The sequence below is a fragment of the Aptenodytes patagonicus genome, chromosome 5 (assembly GCF_965638725.1).
Source record: "Aptenodytes patagonicus chromosome 5, bAptPat1.pri.cur, whole genome shotgun sequence".
NCBI lineage: Eukaryota > Metazoa > Chordata > Aves > Sphenisciformes > Spheniscidae > Aptenodytes > Aptenodytes patagonicus.
Window position 1 is genome coordinate 9,116,822 of NC_134953.1, and position 25,544 is coordinate 9,142,365.

The window sequence follows — 25,544 nt, forward strand, 5'->3', positions numbered from 1 at the left end:
GCTTTATATTTGCATTAGGGAGTAGAATTAGGAAGCCTAATTCAGAAATTGTAATAAACTTACATAGGGTGCTGCCTCTTCGTTGTGAGGAGAGACTGTAGTCATTTGCACCAGCTCAGCTGATATTGTCTAGTTAATCCATATCTGTAGGGTCATGTGCTAGGGAAGACAGGGTGGAAAATGCTTTTGACAGAAAACTTGAACAGTTGCTTGGATATTGCAGAAACATTTTTGCCTAATGTTGGTGCTTCTAGAGAGAGCACTCTGCACGAGTTGGTCAGCGTGTCTTTGGGAGTGAAGTATTTCAACAGTCATGTGAGCATTGTCTTAGGACTTGCCTTTTCTTTAGGCCTTGTCTTTGCTGGACCTAAAATCCAGGTCAAGTACCCAGACCCGTATGCTTCTCAGCAGCTGCTTAGGAGAGGCGTATCAGTGTGTTGGTCCAGTAGGTCTCTAGCGTGCTGTTTACAGAAGTTGAAGCAACTGAATACGTTCTTCATGAGTAGGCAAGCTATGTTTTATATCTGTTGAGGTTGTAGATGGGGTCTTACTGTTGACAGTTGTTGTCAACATACCACTTCCCTGTAATAGATGGAGCAGCTCCTTCATCAGTCCCAAGTGTGCCTTCTGCCAGGCATTTGTTGCGGGCTCCCTGTCTGTGCTTATCATGCTCTCGCTTTCATTGCTAGTGCCAGTTGTTCAAGTTGAGCACAGCAGAGCATCTTTATCTTTCAGTGAAGAAATTCAGCCTAGTACCTGTCTCTTCTCTCATTCTCTTTTTTTTTTTTTTTAAGTTATCAGACACTGCCTTTTGCACTTCTTCAGTCTCTTCCCTTCAGCTATCCAGATGTTTCCCCAGAGTAACTGTGAATAGCAGTAATTAGGAGGCCTCTGTGTTATCAGTGCCCCCTTTATAAGCAAAGTCTATTATGTGAATGGCTGCACTTGAGGGTAAAGCCTTTATCCTACTGTAAAGATCTGGCGGATTTCTTTAGCTTTTCCCTCTTTAACTGCTGGCATTTCTGGATTGGGTCACTGTGTGAGTGGAGAATTGAAATAGGGGAGCTCTAAAGTCTCATTTCAGACTTGGTCTTCCTGAGATGGTGAAAGTGGGAGCATTTTTGCCTAATTAGGTGAAAAATAGATAGGATGGGTGACCCTCTGCTCTCAGGATAGATTTGATGAGTGACTCGGCCTTGTTTTCCAGGTCTCTTGCTGTCAGAGAGGAATTAGCAGGATGGTTTTCCTTCTGAAGTCTCATGCAGTTTTGAGGGAAGTGGGGAGAGAGAGAGAGAATAGTCTCAAAACCAAAATCTGACCTACTTCTCCTGCTTCTCTCCACAGCTGCCAAAAGCCTGCTGAACAAGAAGTCGGATGGAGTGAAGGTAAGTTCTTGCTTTCCCATTTCACTGTCTCTCCCACCACCTGAACAGAAGGCAGCCGCTCTTTCTCTGGTGCCCATCCCCTTCCAGGGTAAAACCACAGCCCTGTCTTGTGGCTGGGATTGTTACGTTCAGTGTATTGTTATGATGCCCTGGGTGGGATCTTAATGTTCCTTACGTGCACCTTATACATCGCACAACTAGCTAAGTGCACTATTGTACCAGCAAGATTTCTTTTTTCCCCTTTCTCTGAAGTATGGAGAACTGGTCAATGCTGTGGATGAGAAAGTCCAAGGACTTGCTCAAGTGTGACACATGCCTCTGACTGATCTGTTCTGTTCAGTGCAGAATGCTTCTGGGTATCAAAACTGCACAGAGCAATTGTCAGTGACTGATGATACCCAGCAGACCCCATGGAAATCTCTTTGTCTTCCCCCTTGGACAGATGCTGAAGGTTGAGCTGGGAAGAGGGGTGGGGAAGGAGGAGCCTCCAGATGTTCATGTTTGGACAGAATGGAAACTGAGTCTTGTGTTAGAGTTCGGTCCACATCCCTGAGGGCTAGGCACTCTCCTGTTCCCTTCTGGGGGGAATTATTTTTTTCCCCACTTCAATTTCACTCTTTGCATGCATGGTCATCCTTCAGTTCTGGAGGTCAAAGAGGCCGTTCCCAAGGCTGTAAGTTGTTGCAGGCAGTAGCCCTTTACTATCTGGTACTGGAGTAGAGACAGTTATGGGCTAGAGCACTGTCTTCCCCTACCTGTTCCAAAGGATAACTGTCCTCCACGTGGGAAGGTAGGGTTTGGTTTATTTGCTTGCATTTCCATTTGAAGTCCAAACCTTTCTCCGCAGCTGTTAGGTGGAATAGTTCATCTCCTGGTTTTGCACTGTGGATAGTCTTCATTCTCCCCACGCTGGGGGGTTGACATGCACACTGCAGGACCAGCACGCTTGTTCTCTCCTGCTCTCTTTGCCCTTTTCCGTATTAATGAGGCTCTGTTTCCAGAGGGCTCACAATACAAGCAGGCTGCTGAAAAAAGAGGTGTTTTCAGAGGAGTTGTGTTTATTTTGGGGACTGCTCTAGTAAAACCTGCATTCTTACAGCTCTGCTGTGTTCTGCCCTAATGACACCCAAGTCTTCGGGGTTTTTTGACTAAAATGCTATATGGAACTGCTGTTCTTGCCCTAGGATACTTATCTTTGAAATGTGCCTGCAAGAGTGAGCTTTTGTACCTTTGCACATGCCTGCCTCTTGTACAGACATGCATTCAACACATGCACACTAATACAGCAAGTGTGTTTGAGTTGTCGCATCTGTTGATATGGAAAACATTACAGTAAAATCCCAGTGGAATAAGAATGGATGATCCCAAATGTTGTGAACTGAGAACCAGCAGACACATGCTTCAAAATCCCAATGTGGCAGGGGAGAAGCAACTGGAAAAGCAGCAGATAACAACAAGTCTACATAGTTTTTGTCACCAACCTAGAAAAAACTGGCTTTCTTATCAGGATTCTTGATTTCCAGCAGGCTCGCAGGGAGTGCTACAACTTGGGCCAAAATCTTCCAGAAATGGACAGATGATGTGCACGCAGGTTTTGAGGCACAGCTTCCTGGTCATGTAGTTACAAGGAGACCTGTGTGTTAGAGACTTCCAGCTCCATAGAAAGCTTGTGGTGTTTGCTTCATTGAGAACACTCGACTCTGAGAGAAGACTAAAGCTGGATTTGCTTTTCTAGCTGATTTGGAGTATTCTTCAACTCTTCACAGTATATGTTGTTCCTGATATATATAATTGAATACTTGTGATAAAGTGGAAGGTAGATCAGAGAGCATAGCATTCTCCATACATGGTGAATGGGGTTGCCCTCTGGCAACCTCTTCTCTACTTCTGCATGACACTGGAGACCTGCAGTCAAGGGTCTGCATGCAGCTTCCTTGCTCCTAAGCGTTAGAGCAGTCTTGCTCTGCAGTATGAACCTGAGTGGTGTCCACGAGGGGCATCGCGCACTTTCAGCCTGGGCTGAAGGCCCTCAGAAGAGTTATTTAAGCTTCCCATTTTCCCCAAACAGTATCTGTCTTCAGGTGTGGCTTTTGAGTCCTCATTTCTATAAGCTTTAGAACTCAGAAAGAAATTATATATTTCTTCTTAAAGCTGGTGTTTTGAGTAACCCTCTTGCTCAATAATGCAGACTTTTAAAAGTACAGGTCGCTTCCCCCCAGTGCTAAGTTTGGACAAGACAGAGAGCAGGTAGTGGCCTGTGTGTGTTTGTAGTACATCCTTAACACTTCTGTTGTAGGATTTCTGTGGCTACATGCTCATCTCCTTCCTTGCCCCTACTGTCTACATGTACAGTGCTGCTTCCCATTAGTCAGCCCCTGGAAGGGTAGCCTTTTACCACTTCCATTTGCTTATTGGAGTAGTACTGGCACACTTGGCTGCTGTGCAGCAGTCTCTGTGCTGGTCACTGTCTGGTTGGTGGCCTCACTGTTGTGACCAGCCTGCTTTTCATGCGTTGCTCCTTATGCAGGAGACTTGTGATTTTAGCCCCACTGATTTTCTCATCCTAGATAGTTCTGACAAACAACTTGTGCCAGTGACTGGTTGAGTTAAGAGCATCTGGTCTTGCATTACTTGTAGCAAGCTATGATTTTCTGCCTGCTGCAGTAGTGCAGAGCACAGCCACCATGCCTTGGAACACCAAACAGATTTTCAGCTTTGTGATATCCTTTTCACTCCCACTTCCTATATAAATAATTCTACATCAGATGTAGGTTTAGAACAAACACTGCATGCTGTATTTTTAACTGTAGTCTGCTGCTGACCACATGCCATGTGGTTAGGCTGTTTCTCATGTTCCCAGATATGGAAACTCCTGGTTTGTTTGGTGGTTGGTTTTGTTTGTTTGTTTCTTAAAACCTTCTTGGAAATTAATTCCTTACGGAGATTTGAGAGGGAATACGTTTCAGTTTCTTCACTGGCTTTATCTGGTCCGGGGTGACTGTGCTCCGTGAGAATGTTGCCACAGATATCCACACAGTATGAGAATGGAAAGAGTATTTCTTCCACAAACTGATGATTACACTAGTGTAAAAATAAATGACTTGAAGCCCATTGAGAAAAAAACATCACCAGTTTGTCTTAATTTATTTTCTGTTCAAGGTAACTTTCCCATCCTTTTGGCTGGTATTCAGAGATATCTATGCGAGAATCCTGCATTATTTGACAAATACAGTAGGAATTTCTATTACATAGTATTAGGCAAGTTTGAGAGAGGCCTATATGTCTTTCTCATGTTTTATTCCCAAGAACTCCATGAAAATGTGTGTTGGTGAAATCTGATGCAAGGTGCACCATGTTGTTGCAGATTTAGCATAAATGAGAGAGGAACGATATATTAGTTATATGTGGTGATATGAACATCTAGTGTGGGTCGTGTTGAGCTGATATGTAAGAAAAAAACACAATTTTTGTTTCTGTAGGAATTGGCTTTAATCCTTTGCTGAAGCAAGCCTAACACACTAAAGCAATGGGGATGCATGCATTTTACTTGCATCAGACCATTTTGGAAGGGAGGGAAGCTTAAATCAGGAGGGGAGGACTGGAAGGAAACATTTTTGATTCCAATAGAGGTGTGTCCACACTGGGGTTATTTTGATAAATTTCCATGTGTATGACCCTCTCCTCTAGCAAATTCCTTTCCAAAATCTATTTGAGGCATTTCTGGTTTTCATTTTGTGTTGCTGCTTCTATTTCAAGTACTAATTCTGCTAATTGGTAGATATTTCATCAGCTTGGCACTTGAGAACTTTTCCATTATCTTAAATAATGAATGATTTAAACTGCCTTGAATCTTAAATCATCCCTGCTCACCAAACCTTTGGTAGTGCTGCACTCACTTTCTTCAGGCAGAATCTGGATCCAAGCTGATGAAGTAGCAACAAGGAAGGCCCAGGTTTTATCCCCAAGGAACATGCTTTTCTGCTTTCAAATCCAGAAAGTGAGGCTAGAAGATACTGGCTGACGAATTGCAGAGCCATGTAACATACCACGTATCTTGTGGCCACCACTGTAGGTCCCAGGTATTTTTTTTAAGATTCTAAATGTATGAGCAACATTGTGCAGCTGCCGTTTTAAAATTTACTTTAGATAGTTTCATTTCAAATCTACTTGCTTTCTTGTTCCCCTTTCTGCACATAATCTGGACTTGCCATCCACTGCAAGGTGAGGGAGGGGTTAAGGAATGGGCTGGGGCAGACACCTGGGTGAAGATTAAGGACACTTTATGCTGAATGTCTTTTCTCTGACCTTGTCAGGGTCTGGGCTCGCTGTAGTTAGTGTTACAGTCCTACTGTTGATTTTTTTTTTTTTTTTTTCTTTTGTCTCTGGGCAGCACTTCAAACAGTCGTGTTCCCTTTTTTTCCCCAAAGGGGAATTTCCCTTCCTACTGGTGTGAGAGGATGCATGTGTTTCCAGCTCTAGCAGGGCCTGTCAGATCCGTCTTTTTAATCAGAATTTATTGATGCACAGTGTTATTTTTAGTTAAGTATGTAATTGTAAGTATTTTAAAATTAGTTCTTCTCTAAGCTCTCTGTCAGTTTCTTCTTCTTTTCTTTCTTTTTTTCTGAGGGCTTTGATTTGTGATTAGGGGATACAAAATGGTAATGTTTTTCAGGCCCAGTGTAACCTTCTATGTAAATAGTAACTTGTGGAGAATGCTATGGGATGCAGGAGATTTGAAAGGCATTCACTTGCAATGCTCTGCAAAATTTGTTCCTTTTCTACCTTGTCTCTCTGCTGCATATGCACCCTGTTTTCTTTCCCAGTAAAAGCTGAATAGCATAGCTGAAAGACCAAAAATCCAGATTTTTGGTGTGACAAGGTTGATGATGTAAAACCTGCCCTTCATCTTACATAACTGCAAAGAGGCACCAGGTACCATTTGTTCTGCTGTTTGTAAGGAATGCTGCGGTAAGTGTACGTTTTATGCCTGGTGGGTACCAGCTTTCCCTGCCCTTTGCCCAGTAAAGAGTATGTGGGGAAGGCAGGATGCTCCGTAGGCCGGCACGGCTACTTCAGTTAGTGACAGCGTGCCTTAGGGAAGGCACAGTAGCAAGGTGAACCAACAGGGAGTCCTTTAGAAAATCTGCAAGGGTCAAGTAACGTCCATGCAGTGACCAACAGGAGTTAATGCTCCTATTTCTGTATCCGGACTTCTTACGATCTTAAAGCCGTACTGCTTAAAGATGGTTATGGTGAAGCTAAACGAGGAGAACCCAAGTTCACCTGAACAGCACGGCTTTATGCTGAACTGTTTTGTGCAAGACGCTTGGGGAGCACTTCAGATCTGTTCAAGTGCTGACATCCAGTAACACATTCTACCCACCTTTGATGCATTCACTTTTTTCACTGCATTGTTGTAATGCCTGGAAACTCCAACTGAGATCAAGGGTCCAGTGTGCTTAGCGCTGCAGCGATGCCTAAGCAGAAAATCCCTGCCTCTTAGCTTACGATTTAAATAGACAAGCTGACAAAGGGCAGGAGAGAAGATGGATTGACAAAGATGAAATGATTTGCTCAGCATCACACAAAAGAACTAAAGCAGAAGTAGAAATAGGTCCGCAAATCTAGTTCAGGCTGCCTCTCCCTGATCTGCTTTGAGTTCAACATTTTTTTTTTTCCTACTTGAAGTCCTGAAATTACTATACTCTTTGTAGGAATATGAGTTGCAGCAAGCGTGATATTTTAACATACTGATACTGTCAGTATCAAACTGGGGGAGAACTGCATGTAGAAGACAGAAATGCAAAAAGCTGTTGTAAAAAGATATCCATATTAAGTGCCCAGAACTGTGAATGGGACCTTGCCTGGAATCACTCTACTCCCTATAGCATCTTCTAGTTTGTGTTGTATTTTCTGTAGGCGCTCGGAATGATTTACGCTTGCCGTTTCTAGTACTGCTGCTATGCTGAAGGGACAGTGATTCTTCAGGTTGCCTTCTGTCATCTGCTGACTTCTATTTATTGTTACCTAAAGCAAGAGTCTTCCTTAAGTTTCGTTGTAGAGAATCTGCTCCTCTTTTGAGTTGAACACCTGAATTTCACACCAATACAGAAATAGAACTTTAACAAACGTTCATCCCTGGGTTGGAGAGGAAAATGTTGTCCATACTGCTTTGGGAGAATTTTTGTCACTCGGATGTAGGGAAGTCCTTAAAGTGATCAGTGAGGTACTTTACCACAGGCTGTCTGCCTTTAACAATTTGTTGCATTCCCTGGGATGTCTCTGCACTGCCTAGAAATACTTCGAGATGTGGCTGTGTTATGGAAGGGAAAGAGAACTCTCTCTCTAACTAAACTTCTCTTACTCACTTTGCTAAGTTGCAGTCACATTACAAGTAGAACAAAAAGTTTTGCTCACTCAGCTAGTCACCTTGGGAAGGTGATGTAGATGGCTCTGATGCAGCTGTTACAGAGGGAATTGGGAGACTAATCTGGTTTTAGTAATTTCCTTGTGTATGTTTTGATTTAATAAGATTTGATGCTTTAGCACTTACTGCTCGTGCCTCGTGTTGGCATTATCCAACCTGTCTTGAGTTGTAATAGTACTTTCATGCTCTGGTCTTAACAGAGACCTCACTCCCCACCCTTTTCATACTGCCTAGCTAGCTTTTCTCCCCTCTGTTACTATAGTAGCCAGTAATAATGTGTTTTCTGGGTTTTCTACAATACATCATGCCATGTTAATAGACCAACACTGTTTTAAATGTAGATTGTACTCTAATTAAATTCTGATCTGCAGAGGGTTCTGTTTCCTCCTGTGTCAGCGTTACTTGTGCCTCTAATATAGGAGGGTGATTGTTTTCTGTATGGCTTGGTTGACTTTCCTTTCATACTGAACCTTTTGGTTGTCTCTTAACGTTTTCTGCTCCTTTTCTTGTTTCTGTAACTCACTGGAAATCTATATAAGCTTCAAATGAGACTCTCTTCCTTAGAGAGAAGTTTCCCTGCAGTATCCATATAGCCTCTGTTTGTCTGCTGCAACTTATAGGATACATTAAAAATAAAACCTGAATTTTGGAACAGTTTCTCAGTTGGTGTGAATTTCCACTTCTCCCAGTTAAAAATTCCCTGTTGTGACTGGGTACAAGGATTCCTCTGGGTTGTTGGTGATCTAAACATTATATTCATGCACTGGTAGTACATCCTATTTTAGCTCTAGCTTGAGGAAAAGCCTGTGGAGAAGCTAAATTGTCCTAAAAGAAGATGAGAGGAATCACAAGTTTGTAAACCAGGTAATGGCAAGCCCCGTGTTGTGCCTCCATGAAGTGGAAGATCGGTGAGCCAAATACTGAACAGATCAGTGTTCGGAGTCTGTCCGTACTGGAATTAAAGATCAGATGAGGCAGAAGCTTTGCTAGTTTGAGTCTGTTCGTGCAGTGGCTGCGTGATTCTGGGCTGTATGGTGTGATCAGGAATGCGGCTCTGGGTATGAGGTGAACATGGGCACTTCTGCTCTCAAAGACATGCTAGTCTGTATGTGTGCTTGAGCTCTGATGTGAGGATAGCAGGGACGAAGGCAGTATTCAAGGTGAAAGCTGTGAAGGCTCAGTAAGTGTATGAAATGGGGAGGTACAACTCGATGGCCTGTACTGAGTTGAAGGGCTGTTCCAGAGGTGGGCCGTGGTAGTGTGCAGGAGTCCAGAGCTACGTAGCTGAGCCCACGCTATCGTTGTTTTTGGCTGGGACGTGCTGTCCGGCAGTACTTGATGAGCTAGACTCTGTAGTACCTCCCCATGAGTAGTAAGCAGCAGAGAAATAGCCTAGATAGTACCAAAGGAGAAGGGCAGATGGAAAATGTATGCGGAGACAGCAGGGGAAAGGGGTAGCATTGTAATGCTGAAAGACCTGCCAGGCTCAGCTTGGACAGGATGACACTAAGAGTGTAGTGAAAGAGCAGAGAAATGCATGCTGAGCCTGGTTTACTGGAGAGTGCAGTTTGGTGTGAAGGTGCCTTTGAAGATGACTGAAGATGCCTTTGAACAAGAGTAGGGTCCATGAAGGTTGGGTAGTGTTTGAGCATTGCTCCCTGTTTGTTCTTCTCCCAGTATCTGGGAGCGCAAGGAGTTCTGGCTGCTGAGTGCCTCTTTGCCTTCCTTGCCTTTCCTCTGTGTCTGAGCATGGGTGCACCTTGCCTCTCGAATAAGCCCCAGTTTCTGTGTGAGGGAGCTTTTCTCCTCCCCATGCTATGCACAGAAGTTCCTTCTTTCTTTAGTCCTTGGGGATGCCCCTCCCGTTGCACCCTCCATCCTATACCCTCTGATTCTAGTTGCAATCACACCTCTGCTTTCTCCAATGTGAATGCACGGGGGTTTTCTGCCTACCTCTTCAGTGTGGCTGGGGAAGCTGCACAGTTTTCTGAGGTGGGAGAGCACATAGAGGCACCCCCTTGCATCCCACATCTTGTGTGTATATATATATATATATTCCTCCCTCTTCCCCTCTCCTTATATCAGTGTGTGGGGCACCTATGTTCTGACCTCGATGTTTGAGTGGATGGGAGTCTTCAACCCTGCCCTTTCCCCTGGTGTGCAGTCATGTTCTTTAACGGTGACTTCTCTCTGCGCCTTCTTGCGTGTCTGTGCATTTCTGCTGCTGCTTATACCCGCCCCTAGGGGAGCGTTATTGGCAGGGGGACCCTTGCTGGCACACTAATGTGTGAATAGTTTCTGTGCTTTTCTTCTCATCTCCTCTCTTCCCTTCTCTTTCCCTCTCTCAATGGTGTGTCCAGAAAAGGAAGTCGAGCTCCAGTGTGCATTTGATGGTGAGCACCTCCCGTAAGCTGCCTGCGATTCGTGCGTCCGCCATTCTCATGCCATGCACGCTCGGCTTGTGCTCATCACCCTACATAGCATGTCTGTGCAGGGGGGCGGTGGCGGGGGGGATCGTTGTGCACTGAAAGGTCCATGTCCTCACTAAAAGGGCCCTGCGATCGTCTGGCCCCCGGCCAGTCATACAGTTCCCATTTTGTGCAGAAAATCAACTGCTGGCAATGCAGTTTGACCTTGCCTGCTCTGAGTGTGAAATGAAAAAAGGCAGTGGTTCTCCTGGGCTCAGCAGAGCAGGTGCGTGCCTTGCCGGGACATGGGGCTTTGTCATTCTGTTGCAGAGGTGCCAAAAAGAGGAGCAGGTGCTTTGCCTGGTGTTGGTGCTGTCATCCCTGGTGGGAGCCCTGCAGTATAGAACAAACTGGGAGTTGCTCCAAATGTGGCAGAGACTGATGGGGCTCCACTGTTCAGATGAAATGCGTGGGCACAGCACCGCCGGGCAGCTCAGAGCTGCCGGTCACTTCTTTTTTTAGCATTCTTACTGAAAAGGTTTGTCAGAGCCTTTATAATCCAAAACTTCCTTTTGTCCTGATCTCGTTTATGTATCCCAGCATGACCAAATACCCAGTAACTGCCTCCCCTGTCCTGTTCATTTCCTTTTTTCATCCATCCAGATGTTTGACATCCATAGAATTTGTCAGAAAAGTAGTCAAATCCACTCTCAAGGGAGCAAAGAGAAAATTGGCCAGTGCCATATTGTAAGGAGTCATACACAGACCATTAGATGATGCCTTTGTCTCTGACACTGAGATATGAACAGTAACTAAAGTACAAAAATTAGTTATTGCATTATCTCCTTTACACAGAAAAAGAACAGAAAATATTTCTCCCCTATTGCAGGTAGGAACAGGAATGTTACAGTACTGAGAAGGCAGAATAATTTGTTTCTATGTTACTATCTGGAAGATATTTCTCCTCTTCCTCCTTCAATGACAGCTTAAAACTATGTAAACACAAAAAAGTAATTCCAAAGTACCGCCTGGAAAATCTGATGTGAGGGCCTGACTTTTCACCAGCCCTGCCTTTGTGAAACTCCAGGGCAGGAGTTCATTTTGCCTTTCTTGCCCTTCTTTTCTGCCCACTGCCATCAATACTTAAATTCCCTCTGCATGTTGTTTTAAAGCAGCTGGGATATGTAAACCATGTAAGTGTCAGCCTCAGAAAACGTGGAAGCAGTGAAGGTGGCTAAATAACCAGAGACGGCCCATGTGTTGGTACTTATTTTCTTTTAGTTGTCTAGAAATGTGTGTCCCTAGCGATATGATCACTGGTCTGTTTTCTTTCTCTTGCACCCTCTGTGTTGTTTGTGCCTGTCTGTGTGTCTCCTGTCTAGCTCAGGAAACGCTGCCAACTGCTGTACCAAAACTAATCGTGTTACATAGATCTTAAGAAAGGCACCTTTTTAGGTGAATTGGCCTCTTTTTACTTGAGCTGTACCGCTGTGAATTACCAAGGGCCGTAGCCTGCCCAATGACTGTGATGTTGGCTGGCAGTAGGAGAGGAAGGAGGGGTAGGAGTTGGCTGTGGTACCTGGGGCTCTGGGAAGGGCAGGCCAGTCTTTTCCAGGGCAAGGCAGTTGGTTAGGTGGCCACAAGACACGAGTGTGTGCGGGAAGCTCAGTATGTCAGATACCTCCATCTGAGAAAGAGCTGTGAAAACTGCTTAGGCTAAGTCTTCTGCCTCTTATTTCCTTGGGACTCTGTCCTGGAGTAAAATGCGACGTGATTCTGGACTAGCAAACATGGTACTCGGTCTTCTTCAGCCTACTGGATGGGGAAGAGTATGATGGATGAACTGGGTGTTCAGTGCAGCCTGGAGGGTAGGCTGTGTGCTTTGGGTGTGTGTGGGTTTGCACTTTGTAAGGTGATGTCCCACACCTAACAAGCTGCTGTCAACTTTTTTTCAAAACAGTGGCTTCCTGGATGTTTGGGGTTTGTTTTTTTTTTTTCCCCCCATTGGGCCTCAGTTATAAAACCCTCCAAAAAGTCAGAAGTCTTTTTGTATAGCTTCTTTCACGCTAACTTTATCTTCTTATCCCAGCGGACTAAGAAAAATGGGCTGTGCTCTTTTCACTGGAAGAGGTTTGGAAGATAGATCTCTGCATTAGGATCACTGTTTCTGAAGTACAGGAACCTCAGTTCCGTGTGTAGAGGGGTGGACCCAGGCATTGCCAGAAGTTTGGTTGTGTTTATGCCACAAAATAGCTTGGGATTCATTTTTTCAGGTTGATCTGCTCCTCTCACACCCGCAGCGGCCTGTCATCTCTTCTGCCATGAGGCTGGAAATACATGCAGGAAGCAAAGCTCTTGGAAGGCCAGTCTTAGAACAATGAGGGGATGTATAGGAAGAGTCAGTAAACAGTAATTTGTGAAGCATTTCTCCTTTCTTAGCTTTGGGGATGAGTGTGTCGTATGCTCTTTTTTTTCCTATGGACTTCTAAAGAATTCATTCCTGCCTCTCTCTTCTACTTCCTTCCCTCTCCACCTGCCCCATCTTCCTCTTCTGTTTCTCCTCTCTCCCTCTCCAAAAGAGATAGCTAAGCTAAGGCACGTTGCTTGTGAAGAAAAACTGAAGTATTAGTAGGTGTGTGTGAAGTCTCAACCTCACAGGATCTGTCTCTGGTTGACATAATTAAACCTTTGGCAGATGTTTTCCAGCTCAGCATTTGACTTCTGCATTCTTTGTGGTGGTTGCTGGGTGATGAGGGCCTGATAAATGCAGTATGAGTTTGCACTCCCCAAGAACGGTGGGATGGAAAGCAGCTGCAATGAGGTCACTCTGCTGTGAGCTCCCATCCCGTACCCCTGATCTGTAAACCTAGGAGTTTGCGCGAGGCTCCTGCAGTGCTGATTTTGACATTGTTGCTGGTGTCTGGCAGCAAGAGAGCTGTATACCTGGTGTGGGGGTTACGCTGCAGTGTAACTGGGGGCCTAATTCTCCAACAAGTGACTGGATTTGCGGGCTAGGAACTATATGCTAGTGGACACAGGTTTGTCTTCCTACAAACATAGACTTTGCTCATTCCTGACGTAACTGACATACATGACTCAATGGGACGTTTCTTTGCAGCAAGCTGGTGCCTGCCTCACAGTTGTGCTATGTGAGTGCAGGAAAGGGAGATTTGATTCTTCTACCACAGCTACAAGAGAGACTGAAGAGGGGAAAGATGAAAAACTGCTGGGCACCATCCAGAGGACTTGCTCCTTGGGGAACTACGTGGCCTTTTCCTTGCATCCCACCCCCATCCCTTTCTGTATTTTGGTCCTGAAGTCTCTCTGTTCAGGTCACAGCAGTGAGGCAACACACCATACCTCACCTTTTCTCTACGTTTTCTAGGGCTGACCGCACTTCTTGCATCAGTAGATTCCGTGGGACCCTCAGCATCATCCCATATCTAGGACTGTTCCTGCACACTTTGGGACTCCTCAGACACGACTCCCATTTGTCCCCTGTTTGAGACTGCACCATGACTATTGTGTGTGTCTCACTTCTGTAGTCTTTCTTTCGGGACTGCTGCCGCGTCTCGTTCTTCTTCACCAAATAGTTTTGTTGGTGCTCATTGCAGGATTCTCCCCATCCCTTTGGGCTGCTGCCTTTTTCCCTTCTGTTTTCCATCCTTATAGCTCTAGCAGTCCATGAGCATTTGGGTTTTGGTACATCCCTTACAACATCTGTTGCCTCTGAGGGAAGGATGATGTCCAGCGACCCGGGCAGCGCTCCTTCTTCCTCCCTTTTCTTGGTGATGGAGCCTGTGGGGAGGGGAGGGTCTGAGGAGATGGTTGGGATTGAAGCAATACTGTCATTTTCTTGCTGCCTCTGCTACCCAGCAGGGGAACTAAAACCATGTTTTTCTGTCTCAGCCACAGAGCAACAACAAAACCAGTATAGTAAGCACTGCAAAAGAAACACCCCCAGTGCAGACGTCCATGGTATCTTCCCCAACCGCTATTTTTTTTCCTGTTTGGTTTAATTTTGATTCTGTCCTCTCCCCTTCTCTCCTTCCCCCCCATCCCGAGTGCTGCTTGTGCTGCTCTGTTTCAGCTTGTGTTTTGGCTTCGTTCTGTCTGTGTCCCTGTGCTGCTGTGGGGCCTGATCACAGCCTCACAGGCTTTGGGGTGGGGGTGCTGAGCAGAGCTGTGGTTGGATGTGGGGATCGCAGCTTCCCTGGACTTCCCCTTGTGCCATCCCTGTATAGTTCTGTGTGTCCCGTTCAACTGTTCCTGCTGGCTTTGGGGAGGCTGGTTTGGAAGAAGAGAGTGGCAAGCTCCATCCACTCTCCAACACCCAGGCAATGGAGGATGGACTTCAGGACACCACAGAAGAAAGGGCAGGCAAAGGGTTTTTAAGGGAATCCTTTGATGGCCCATTTGGCCTGCTCAGTTGTGTGGTTGATCCTCTGCAGCTTGCTGACTTGCTGCACTAGCATTTTCTGTTTGGGCTGCGTGCAGCGGGCTTCATAGGGTGGGTGCCCTGTGCCCAGTACGTTTAACGACACAGCTTCAGTATGCTTGGAAGATCAGGCAGCAGTGCAATGGGTGACAGAGGCGGATGGGTGAGTGTATATCGCTGCACCGTCACAGTCCCTGGTGCCCTCGCTGAGCCACCCTGCAAGAGTGACAGCAGTGGGAGGAGATGGTGCAGGATCCTGAAGTCTTGTCCCGGTAGTGACGGGATGAGTGCAGGAGTTAGTTAGCACCTATAGGCCTGGTAGTTGCTCTTTGTTGTGTGTCTCTGGAGAGTTGGATTTGGCATTTTTTTGGGGGGTGGGAGGGTGGGATTTGATGTTTTTGTTGTAGAGCAAAGGGTTCTTGGGACACTTCATAATTTTCTGCTTTCCCTTCACTGGCTTTGTTCAATTATGGTATTGATGCTGAGGGAGCCTTTCTAAATTATTAATTATTGTTGTTGTTACTGAAATTGGATCTCATTTTAGAGACTGTTAGAAAAATGTGCCTTTTTTCACAGCTCAGTTCCCTTAGCAACTCCTCTCTGAGAGGCATTGAGGTGGTCTGGCTTATCCCCTTTTTATTACGGAAATTATGAATGTCCCTTTTTTTAGGGTAAAATACCCAGCAAACTTTCCAAAAAACTGGGAGACAAAGGCCCCAGCCCAGTATTATCCTTTCCTCCCCCTCTCTCTCTTCTGAAGCATTTTCCATCGAGGATGCTGCTGAGGGGTCATTACTTCATGAACGCCTGCAGAGGGTGCAGACTGGCTGCTCGGTTGCCGTCTGGCGTTTGTGCCAGCCTGGTTCACTGGGGGCAAATTGGGAATTAGGGGCAATTGCAGGGAAGCTGGGGGCTTTGTCTCCTTGTGACTGTAGCTTTTAGTGCAGCCTCTCTCTTCAGGAAACCTTCCGTGCAGGAAGTATGTGCGCACGCAAGCACACGTGTGCTGTTTGGAGTTTGTGGTTTGACTTTTTTTATGTCAGTCACCTTTTCTCCACTTGCTGGGGAGTGAAAAGAAATGAGAGAATGCTTTGGAACTGGAGTTTAATGATTCTTCCGTCCTTTCCTAGGAGCCTCAAACAACTGTTGTCCATAATGCTACAGATGGCATAAAGGTAAGGGATGGGAGTGTTGCCAGAGAAACCTCCGCTTCTCTCTTGTTCTCGTCTTCGTGTGTCTTTCTCCAGTTTCTACCTTTGCGACGTCTGGTTTGTAGCATGCTCCTGAATACTGCTGGCAGTAGGCTGGGAGGGTTGTGTTGTATGGCTGTGGATCTCTGGAAGAGGCTGAGTAGGGACAACCGTTCAAATATTATCATCTCTTTCCTACTGCGGTGTGTAACCACCACTCTCTTTCGTATGTGGGGTGGAAGAGAAGATACAGGCACTTATGCACTTTTTTTTTTTTCTTCTGGAAATGGAGACCTGTTCCTCTGAGAAAGCCTAGGAGCCCTTCTTTAGCTTCTTGTAGCTATTCTTCTTCCAAACAGAAGCAACTCCCATTTGATCTCACTTGAGAGAGTTTGGTAACTTCTGTCCTTGTAAAAGTTCTGGGTGGATGGCTTGAACGGCTTAAACATGCAAAAGCTGAGCAGCAATGCTGTTAAGTTTTGCTTAATATTTGGCCTGCTTCCATCCAAATCTTCCTTGTATCATCCTCTCCCTGCCATCCCTGCCAATGTTTTTGCGCTTTTCCCCATCTTCCTTCACAAACAAATCAAACTATTTACTCATGCTCCCGACTGCTGATGCCTGGTAATGCTCTGTTCTGCTGTGCAGGGTTCCACAGAGAGCTGTAACACCACGACCGAAGATGAGGATCTGAAAGGTAGGTGTTTTGCCTGCAATTTCTAATACAGTTAAGTGCAGGCAGGGGATCCTGGGGATTCGATCATTGCCTTGAACTAGCTTCCCAGATTTCTGTGTCTGACCGAGTTCATAAATTTGCCATGATGCTGTCATTCCTGTCACAGTGGGACCATGCGTTGGGGAACCAGCTGACTTGGCCTATGTCGTATACACACACTGTTTTCCCTGAGCTAATTTGTTTTTGTCTCAGAGTTGGAATTCTTTTCTTGCAAATATCATAATCTGTTCATCTAGAGTCCATTTCTAGACTTGGAAAATCCCTACCAGTCCCTTGAGGTTTGGAGTCCAGTTGTGTTTTTGTGCTTCCCTGTAGGTTACAAGGAGTTGAAACCTCTCTGCTACTGCTCAGTCTCCCTTCTCACCCCTTTCTGGGAATCTCTTTAGTGACATGCACACGCTTGCCTCTTTATTTTTTTCTCTTTGGGTCTATTTTTGTTTCTAAGATGAAGATCGTTCTCAGCCTGTCGTCTCTGAATGGAAAGTCCTTGACTGAGATATCAGTAGAGGGAGAGGCTGAGAAGAGATTTCACACCTTTCAGTGACCATGTCATAAATATTCTGTGCTTGTAAAACTCTTTAGATGAAGGAGCTCCGAGTCCCATATTTGCTCACATTGTTTGAGCACTTGTCCTTCTCCTGACCTCCCTAAAGGAGAACGAGCAGACATTTTCCTGAATGAGCAGGTTCGGGATGGGTGAATGCAGTTTGCATTCTGAGGCAAATGCATTAATAGCTTGCATTTTGAGGCAGAGGTATTCTCATTTTCCCTGTAGTCAATCTGAGTTACATATCCGGGGAAAAATCAATGCTGACCCTGTGGTGTAGCAGCAACGTCACCTCTGTCAGCTGGGCTGGTTCCTGATGCTTTTCCTGTGGCTTACCACAAGCTGCTGGCTCCTCTTCTGAGGAGTCACAGGGAGCAGAAACACATGCCAGTGAGTGAATGAGCTCTGCAATACAGATTGTTTCAGATTAAGACCTGACCGCATTACAGGACAGTATTCTAGCTCCCACCTTTTTGCCAAAGAGTACTCCGTGGTTTAAGAACCTAGCTTTGAGGGAAGGGAACTGGATGGTTTTGGTAGTGTGGTAATGAAATTGATTTATCTAATCTCCACTGGATATCCGTCCAGAACAGATGTTTATCCAGAACCCCGTCTCCTTTGGCAGCTTTTGTTCAGGAGAGGTCCCAGACTTGAGCCAGTTGAGCCAACGGGTCCTGTAAGTCAGGAACATGAATGCTGTGAGGAGAGGAAGGCTAGGACTGGAACAGAAGGTGGGGGGGAAGGAGGGCAGCTGGTCAGGGCTAAATCTATGAGGAATTGAATAGGGCTACATTGCTGCAGATCAAAACAGGGTTTGGTTTTTTTTGGCAGAGGTTAGAAAATTTTGTTATGATTTTAATAGAAGGGAGCATTTGAATGGCGGTTGGGAGGGACGGAGCTTGCACAGTAATGGTTTGTGCTATGGCCAGCTCTGGTAATTTTAGTGCTTCAGTTTTAAGTGTAGCAGTGTTCACCCTTTCAACTCCTGCCCCTCCATGTTTTAAGCTAAGCAAGCACTCAAGCGAAACTAAATAGACCAAAAGGTTTGGGGGTGTTGGAGTTCTCGGCGTTCTGCATAGCCATGACTCTGGGAAAAGGGAAGTGCTTGTGCAATTCCTCTGCCAACTTCTTATTTTCAATAGACAACAGGTTATGCAGATCTGTTCTGCAGTGGTGCAGGAGGCATCATCTTGATCCATCAGTGACAGTTGCCTCAGGGATATGTTGTTTCCACTGTGGTGGGGCTAAAGGCAGCGCCCCCCGGCCCCTGTGTCATTCTAAATTGCACAGCAGGTCCATGTTGTAGAGCTGTCTACTTGGCTTTGCCCTGGAGGATACTCCTGCATGTTTTGTGCCCAGCATTGTCGTTTCTTTAATGTTCTCCTATTTCCTTTCTCTTTTTTTATTTACTGAACTTGCGTGTTTTGTTTGTGTTTGTGTTTTAATTCCCTGCCATGCTAGCTCCCCCTCTCTCCACCGGGGACGGCAGCTCAGTGCTTGAAGGACGGAGGCACAGTGAGAGCAAAACACAGACTGAGTCCATGCAGTCCCAGCTTTCTCTCTGTTTCTCAGCCAGTAAGTCCAGGGGTGCAGTGCTTCACGGCATCTTTTACCCACCCCTCCCTCCACCTTTCCCATTTCTCCTTCCCCAAGATTTTTCCTTTCCTCAACTTCCTTCCAGAACGTTGATTTTTCATTTCCAGTACTCCAGAATAAAAAGAAATCATCTCCCTTCCTGCAAAATACCCTCCTTTTCACACTGAAAATTTCCAAACCTTTCCTTCCCTTTTTGAAAAAAAAAAAAAAACAAAAAACAGAACCTCATCCTAGCTAATTTCATTCCCTTGCTTTCATCTGGCCGAGACGTGGAGTTCTCTGCAGAGACACTGCCTTTCGGGGTTTCCTCGAGCAAGTCACTGCATCTCTTAGTTTTCCTTGTGGTAAATGGGGTCAGTGGTGCAGGTCTGCTTATGGAGGGGATGCGCGAGGCTGAATTCAGTCTCGCTTGTCGAGAACTTCTGAGCACCCCAGACGCGGATGGTGCTCAGGAACTACAAAAAGAACAAAAAAGTTCTTACAAGGATGCTTTGGAAGGGAGGCTGTGGCTGCTGGAAGACTCCTCAGCATTTCTGAATCTATTGTTGGGTGCTCTGAGTGAAAGTCCCTGGATAATGTTGGCTCTGAGGGACATTTCTCTGTTGTGAGCTTTACCTTGCGTGTCTGTCTTGCTAGCTCAGTTAGCTTGTGCCGTGGTTAGTCTGCCAGTTATGGTACCATCTGCGAGATCTCTCCTGAATTGGCTGCCTCTGTGGAGGAGCCTGTGGCTGAAAAACTCTGAAAATGGATATGAAAAAAGCTAGTAGGTTGGAGAAAATCTAGGCAGGATTCCTGGCCTTTCCCCTACACAGACATACTGTACTAGCTGCCTGACTATTTAAAGCTATAATGGAAGGATCCTTAATGTGAGCTGGGAACGTCTGGAGTATTTGATTCTGTTCGGGTCAGTCTGGGGAGGAAGGAACAGGCATGCCCTCTTCTGTCTCCTCCTGTCTTCCTTCCCTGGTTTCCTGCACACAGCACCGGTATCTCATACAATGCAGCAGTCGGAGCCTCTCTGTTACTTATTTTTGAAGTAGCTCTAAGGATGTCAAACTGCTGGTTCGTGAGGTGCAATGGGAAAGGTGTTTTGCCCAGCCAGAACGGAAGGGAAATGATCTCTTCTGAAGCCCTGTTTGCTGTGAACTGCTTTCTTATTAACTCCTTGCTCTTGCTCATAGCAAGGCCCTGCTTGGTACACTGAGGAGTGCCAAATCACTTCTCTGCCAAGTGGGGCAGCATTCTCCCACCCCGCTCCCCACCGAGTTGAGATTTGCAGTGATGTGGATGCCCTACTTTCTTTCTCTTTCACTCACATCTCGTACGTGCCCTCGTGCTGCTCTGTCACTACTCTGACCAGTGTTTCAGGTCACCCTCAGACAACCTCCAGCAGCATTAGTGCGATTCCTACTGTGCTGTGAGGGGTCTTCTGCACCGGTGCCAGGGTGGTCCCCTCTGAGCAGTGTCCAGCCCAGCTGATGTGTGACAGAAGCAGGAGAGCGGGTAGAGGTTGCTGGGATGTGGATGTCTCTGTGTGCTGACCGGGGTTGGGGCTGTGTGTATTTGTACTTCTTTGTTGGTTTTTATTTTGCTTTCTGGTTTTTGTTTGTTTATTATTTTAATGCTTACATTTGTTTTGCAGCTACACAGTCTTGTGAAGAGAAGCCCCTTGCCTGGGACAGCCCAGGGCAGACATTGGAGTTAGAGCGTGCTCGGTCGGAGCCTTTGCTAACTCCAGTAGTTCCCTTTGTACTTAACCGTGCACCGTGTAAGTTAGCAGCTGGGTAGCAGTACCGGAGTAGTGCAACTAATACTAGTTACCGTAGATGTAAAGCTCCCTCCCTTCTTCTCCCCACCTCCGTGCCCCTCACCCCCCTCACCCCACCCCCCCCGTCCGTCCGGGAAGGGACGCAGCGCCCCCCTGAGCTAACCGCTGCCGCCAGGCGGTACCGGCGGGAGGCACGGCCGCTGCAGCCAGCCGCAGGCACGGCGGGGCCGCCGGCTGCCGGCGCCGCTCCCGCCCGCCGCGCCCCGGGGACGCTCCCGCCGCGGGCGGCGCTGGCTGCAGGGAGCGGCGGCGGCCGCCGGGGGGCGCCGCGGGGCCGCGGGCCGGGGCGACGGGGGGGGGGGGGGGGGGGTGTGTGTTCCCCAAACCCGGCCCGCCGGCCCCCTCCCGCCGGCGGGGAGGAGAGCCCGGCTGTAAACCCTGCCCCGGTGTTCGAACTGAACTCCGCTAGAAGTGCTGCCGTGGCCCCTGCCGCGCCCGCGGTGTACCCATCTGCAGTCTCCTGTTGGCGGTTCTGCTGCAGCAGCGCTGGCAGGCTGCTGTGGCGGGGCTGCCTCTTAGGTCACTCCGAAAAGACAGTAGAATAGCCGTGAGTCACGCTGCTATATCTGTGCTGGTGCATGCTTGCCTCCCTTTTCTGCCCCTCTGCAGTGTAAGTTAGGAGGCCCCGTGGATTCATCAGGAGTGGCAGGCGCGAATGCCTTCCCCCGTGACATCCCGAGGCTCTCTGTCCTTTGGAAAAAAATGGATCGCCTCCTGTGTGCTGGTTGTAGCTCGGGACATGTAGTAAAAGCAGGAAGACGAGCACAGTCTGATGGAATGGACTTGTGTTGAAGGATAGGGTCGATGCTGCTGCATAGTGACGCTTGGGAAGGGGGTGCAAATCTCCTTGGGATGAGTCAGCACGTGGTGGCTGTGGTCTGCAGACCTCCTCACTCGTCCCAAATAGAGCCTTTTCCGTGGACTCCATCTTCCAGACACTGCACACGTTTGTGCGTGCTCTGCATGGGAGGGAGGTCCAACAAGTAGCCCTGCTTCATGCGGAAGAAATTCCAGGCAACGTGCTTGTAAAGACATTTTTCACAATAGACATAGCCCACTGTGTTGTTTTGATCCATTCCCTGTATACATCTTTCAACGTGTGGAAATGTATACAGCCTGAGTGGCAAAACCCTTACTGTTATGAGCCAGTTGTCCCCTGTCTGAGATGTTTCTGTGGCTGGCTGGGTAGTATAATTCTCTTAATGGATTTCCAGAGTGGGTGCAGACATCTTTAATAGCCAGTGAGTTTATCATCTTGTTGCTCTTCAGCTGCGCTTATCAATGGTGGGATGAGATGCACATGTGGATGAAAGTTTACAGGGGAGGGCAGTTCAGACAAGCATCTTCTGGCATTTAGAGTGGAATTCAGCTTTCCTGACTTGGACATCTAAAGATGGTAGGTTGGATTTAAACACCATCCCACTAATGATAGGCATCCAAGATGCCTCAGGTGAGACTTCCAGAAGTGCCTACTTCCTTCAGGGCCTAAAGGAGGAACAGTCAGGTGACTGGTTCCATTTCAGACACCTACATTTTAGATGCCTAAGGGCAGATAAATTCCACTTCTGGTGGTAGGAATTGTAAATTATTTGGTAATATTGAGGATAATGCTAGAGCACCTCCTAAATGCTTGTATAATGTGCAGGATATTCTACCTACAGAGAAAGTGTGGGGAAGGCTGAAGAGATGTGAGGGTGTGCATACAGGCTCAGGCATATATATGGTGCATATATAGTCGTGTAACTAGAATTGTGTTATTTAACAGAGCCGACCCAAACTTTGCGAGTGTTAAGGACTCTTGAGATCAGCATGGGTGATGGAACACCTCAGAGGGGATGGGGCCTGGGCGATTGGCTGTGAGAAACCAGGAGAAGAGAGTACAGAGGTGCTGGCCAGAGAGGGGCCAAATAGCAGTAGACAGCTAGCCCTCGTCTTCATTCATCTTGAAGTCCAGTGTGCTGGGTTGGGTTAATGGCAATGCTGTCAGAGTGCTGAAAAGAATTGTGCCGTAGGGATTGGCAGAGGCTAATTGCTTGAGGAACGGTGTGCGCACTAGTATATAGGTAGGACCTGTTCATCCAACCCATCCATCCTGCTGCGGTTGTCTTTCTAGCTTGTGGAAGTCATCCCTACATGTCCCAGTTGCTTGTTTGCACCATTCGTAATAGCTGAGGTATTGGTGATGGTGATAGGCAAGTTGTTGGGAGACTTTTTCCAATTGGCCTGATCTGTGTGGTGGCCATTTGTATATGACTACTGTGGTGAAGGGTTTCCACATCTTAAGCTGCCAGACAAGTGCTGCACATTGGCAGGTTCACTGACATTCATTGGTCAGACTCCCCAGAAGCACCTCAGGCTGTCATTCAGGAGACGCCTCTGGTGCCTTAGGCCTTTCTAGAAGAAAAAAATTGAATACGACATCTTTATTTTCTTTCTCCCTGCATTATAGGATCACCATTCCCCTTTCATACCACTGCCCCTACTCTCATGTGGATGGCTGTCATTACTGCATATCTCCAGAATGCAGGGAGCAGCATCCTATGAGATCTAGAATAATGGTGCTCCGCAAATTGCTTGTAGGAAGCACCCACTAGCCCCATACTCCCACTGAAGTCTTATGCATGGTTAAATTGCTCTTTCTTCTTGTTTGCAGTGCGTAAGCAAGAGATCATTAAGATAACAGAGCAGCTGATAGAAGCCATTAACAACGGAGACTTTGAGGCTTATACGTAAGTACAGATGTCTTCTGACAGGTTGTTTATCAGTTTGTGTGCAAGTGATGTTCTGGCTCCTGGGTATGAGGAGTTGTCATGCAGTCAGGGATAGTAAAAAGTTTTAAGCTTTTCAGCCTCCGTCAATTAGGAGTAGGGATATGATAGAGCTCTCTAAATGAACATCACGTAGAAGTCAGGTATCAAACAGCAACAGGAGCGACAAAAGGAAAATGTCCTGGCTGTGTAAGAAAAGTAGGGGGGAGGGAAGTGAGATGGGCAGAAAGAGAGTAAAAGAAAAGCCAGAAACCTAGAGGCTTGTTTTATGTGAAATGCCAACTAGCACCATCTCTGTGTTGTTGCAGTAGGACTGAGTCCTCCAGGAGCTTACTCCTTGGAGTAGGGAAATAGTTAGGTGGACACAGGGTGTGAGTCAAATGCCGTACCAGCGCTTCACTGTGTGAATAGCCCTTGGGCTCGAATGCAGACTGTAAGCCTGTGGTGGTTTTTTTTGCAGAAAAATCTGTGATCCTGGCTTGACCTCATTTGAACCTGAAGCGTTGGGGAACCTGGTTGAAGGAATGGATTTCCATAAGTTTTACTTCGAGAACTGTGAGTGGGTAGATTTAGTAACACCAACAGCTTTCTCTCTAATCTTCCTTTATGCCATATTTTGGGGGGAAAATTGCCCTTGTTTTCAGTGGCTATCAGAACCAGCAAGAACTTGATTGTGCGTGGGTTATGATGCATTCATAAGAGCCAGCATGCTTTCTCTCAAAAGCCTTTTTCAGCAACAATTTCAATTCTAACCCCCAGATCCCTTCACTGTAGGCATACAATTTGCCTGGTGCAAATATTTTGTAAGCATGGACTGCAGGAGCTTTAAAAGTTTGAGGCACCGGATTTCCTAGTGATACGTAAATGGAAAAAATGAGCATATTTTGATGGAAACAACATGTATGTTTGGGGTAGACATACTGAATGGTCAGACATAAAGATAGTCATGCACAAATCAGTCATGTCTTCGCTTTTGAGTTTTCCCTGGACGGTTTCAGATCTCTAACACCTAATGAACCCATTACGTGGATACAAGGGTCACCTTGTCAGCCTGGGGCAGGAAGGAGAGTTGGGAGAAATGCTATCATTTATACTAGTGGATTTACCTCCCTTCCTGGATGTCTCGACAGGATGAGATAATTGAAATTTAAATCCTGAGCTGTTCTATTTTTTTTTTTTTATTTATTTTGGGGGTTAGGTCAAGGTCCTTAGTATAGGCAATTCCTAGTGCTCTAAGTACGCAGAGACTTTGTCTCTCAAACCCACGTTCTGGAGTGACTTTTACACTTCTCTGAGGCTTGTTCGTATTTAATACAGGCCTAGCTTAAAGATCTCCTGCTTATTGATTCCTTTGCAACAATATTCTGTAATTAAAAGATCTTTTCCTATAACTGAAGAAACAGCAGCACTGATGTTGAAAAAGTGGCGAGTATGCTTTGCAGAAGTGGGAGCAAAGGGGCCAGGGGATTCTAGGCAATAAGAAGTGTGCAGTTCCTAAGGAGAAGGACAGGTGATAGGGGAAAGAATTGCTTGGATTTTGCCTGGAAAATTGCAGGAGCAATTTTTATTGTATCCCAGAATCCAGTGGAAGGTGAGTAGAATACAAAAGAGGTTGGAGGATGCGGGGGCTGTTCCTTCTTAGTAGTAAAGTGAAGCTGATGGTTTTGCATGTTCTGCCAGTACTGTCGAAGAACAGCAAGCCAATACACACCACCATCCTGAACCCGCATGTCCATGTCATTGGTGAAGATGCTGCCTGCATCGCGTACATCCGCCTGACACAGTACATCGATGGCCAAGGCCGGCCCCGCACCACGCAGTCTGAAGAGACCCGCGTCTGGCACCGCCGAGATGGCAAGTGGCTGAATGTCCACTACCACTGCTCTGGAGCTCCTGCAGCACCTCTCCAGTGAAGATCAAATACGGGTATGGACTATCGGGGAAGGAGTATATCATACACACAACTAAGGCTGCTGTATGTGGGAATTCAGTATTCAGGGCTGTTTAGCTGGCTGAGAGAGAACCATTTTTAGTTGTCTGTGGGCTAAAAACTTCTGCTGGCCAGTTGGTGTTCCTTTCTCTAAGCCCTGTCCTCTGGACTCAGTAGGATTATCTGCCACTCCTGATAAACTGGAGTCACGTGCCGGACGGTTGTTCCTGAGCATAGCTACCCTTGTAGCAGCAGTCCTTCCTCCCAGGTACTCAGCTCTGTGCTCGGACA

The 25,544-nt window shown here is 46.6% G+C and overlaps 1 protein-coding gene across 12 annotated transcripts in view; it reads left to right on the forward strand.

Annotated features, from left to right (window-relative positions):
• The window catches only part of CAMK2G (calcium/calmodulin dependent protein kinase II gamma), a 123,124-nt gene that overhangs the window by 92,537 nt on the left and 5,043 nt on the right, over positions 1-25,544 (forward strand). The window contains exons 13-22 of one of the 12 annotated variants that reach the window (XM_076338474.1): positions 1,345-1,385; positions 10,173-10,205; positions 14,130-14,198; positions 15,789-15,833; positions 16,497-16,545; positions 18,593-18,706; positions 20,370-20,495; positions 23,209-23,284; positions 23,784-23,878; positions 25,004-25,249. In XM_076338474.1, the coding sequence (XP_076194589.1) occupies positions 1,345-1,385; positions 10,173-10,205; positions 14,130-14,198; positions 15,789-15,833; positions 16,497-16,545; positions 18,593-18,706; positions 20,370-20,495; positions 23,209-23,284; positions 23,784-23,878; positions 25,004-25,236 (881 nt within the window). In that variant the 3' untranslated portion in view covers positions 25,237-25,249. The remainder of the gene's footprint in view (positions 1-1,344; positions 1,386-10,172; positions 10,206-14,129; positions 14,199-15,788; positions 15,834-16,496; positions 16,546-18,592; positions 18,707-20,369; positions 20,496-23,208; positions 23,285-23,783; positions 23,879-25,003; positions 25,250-25,544) is intronic. The other 11 variants (XM_076338477.1, XM_076338476.1, XM_076338479.1 and 8 more) reach the window with 11 other exon arrangements.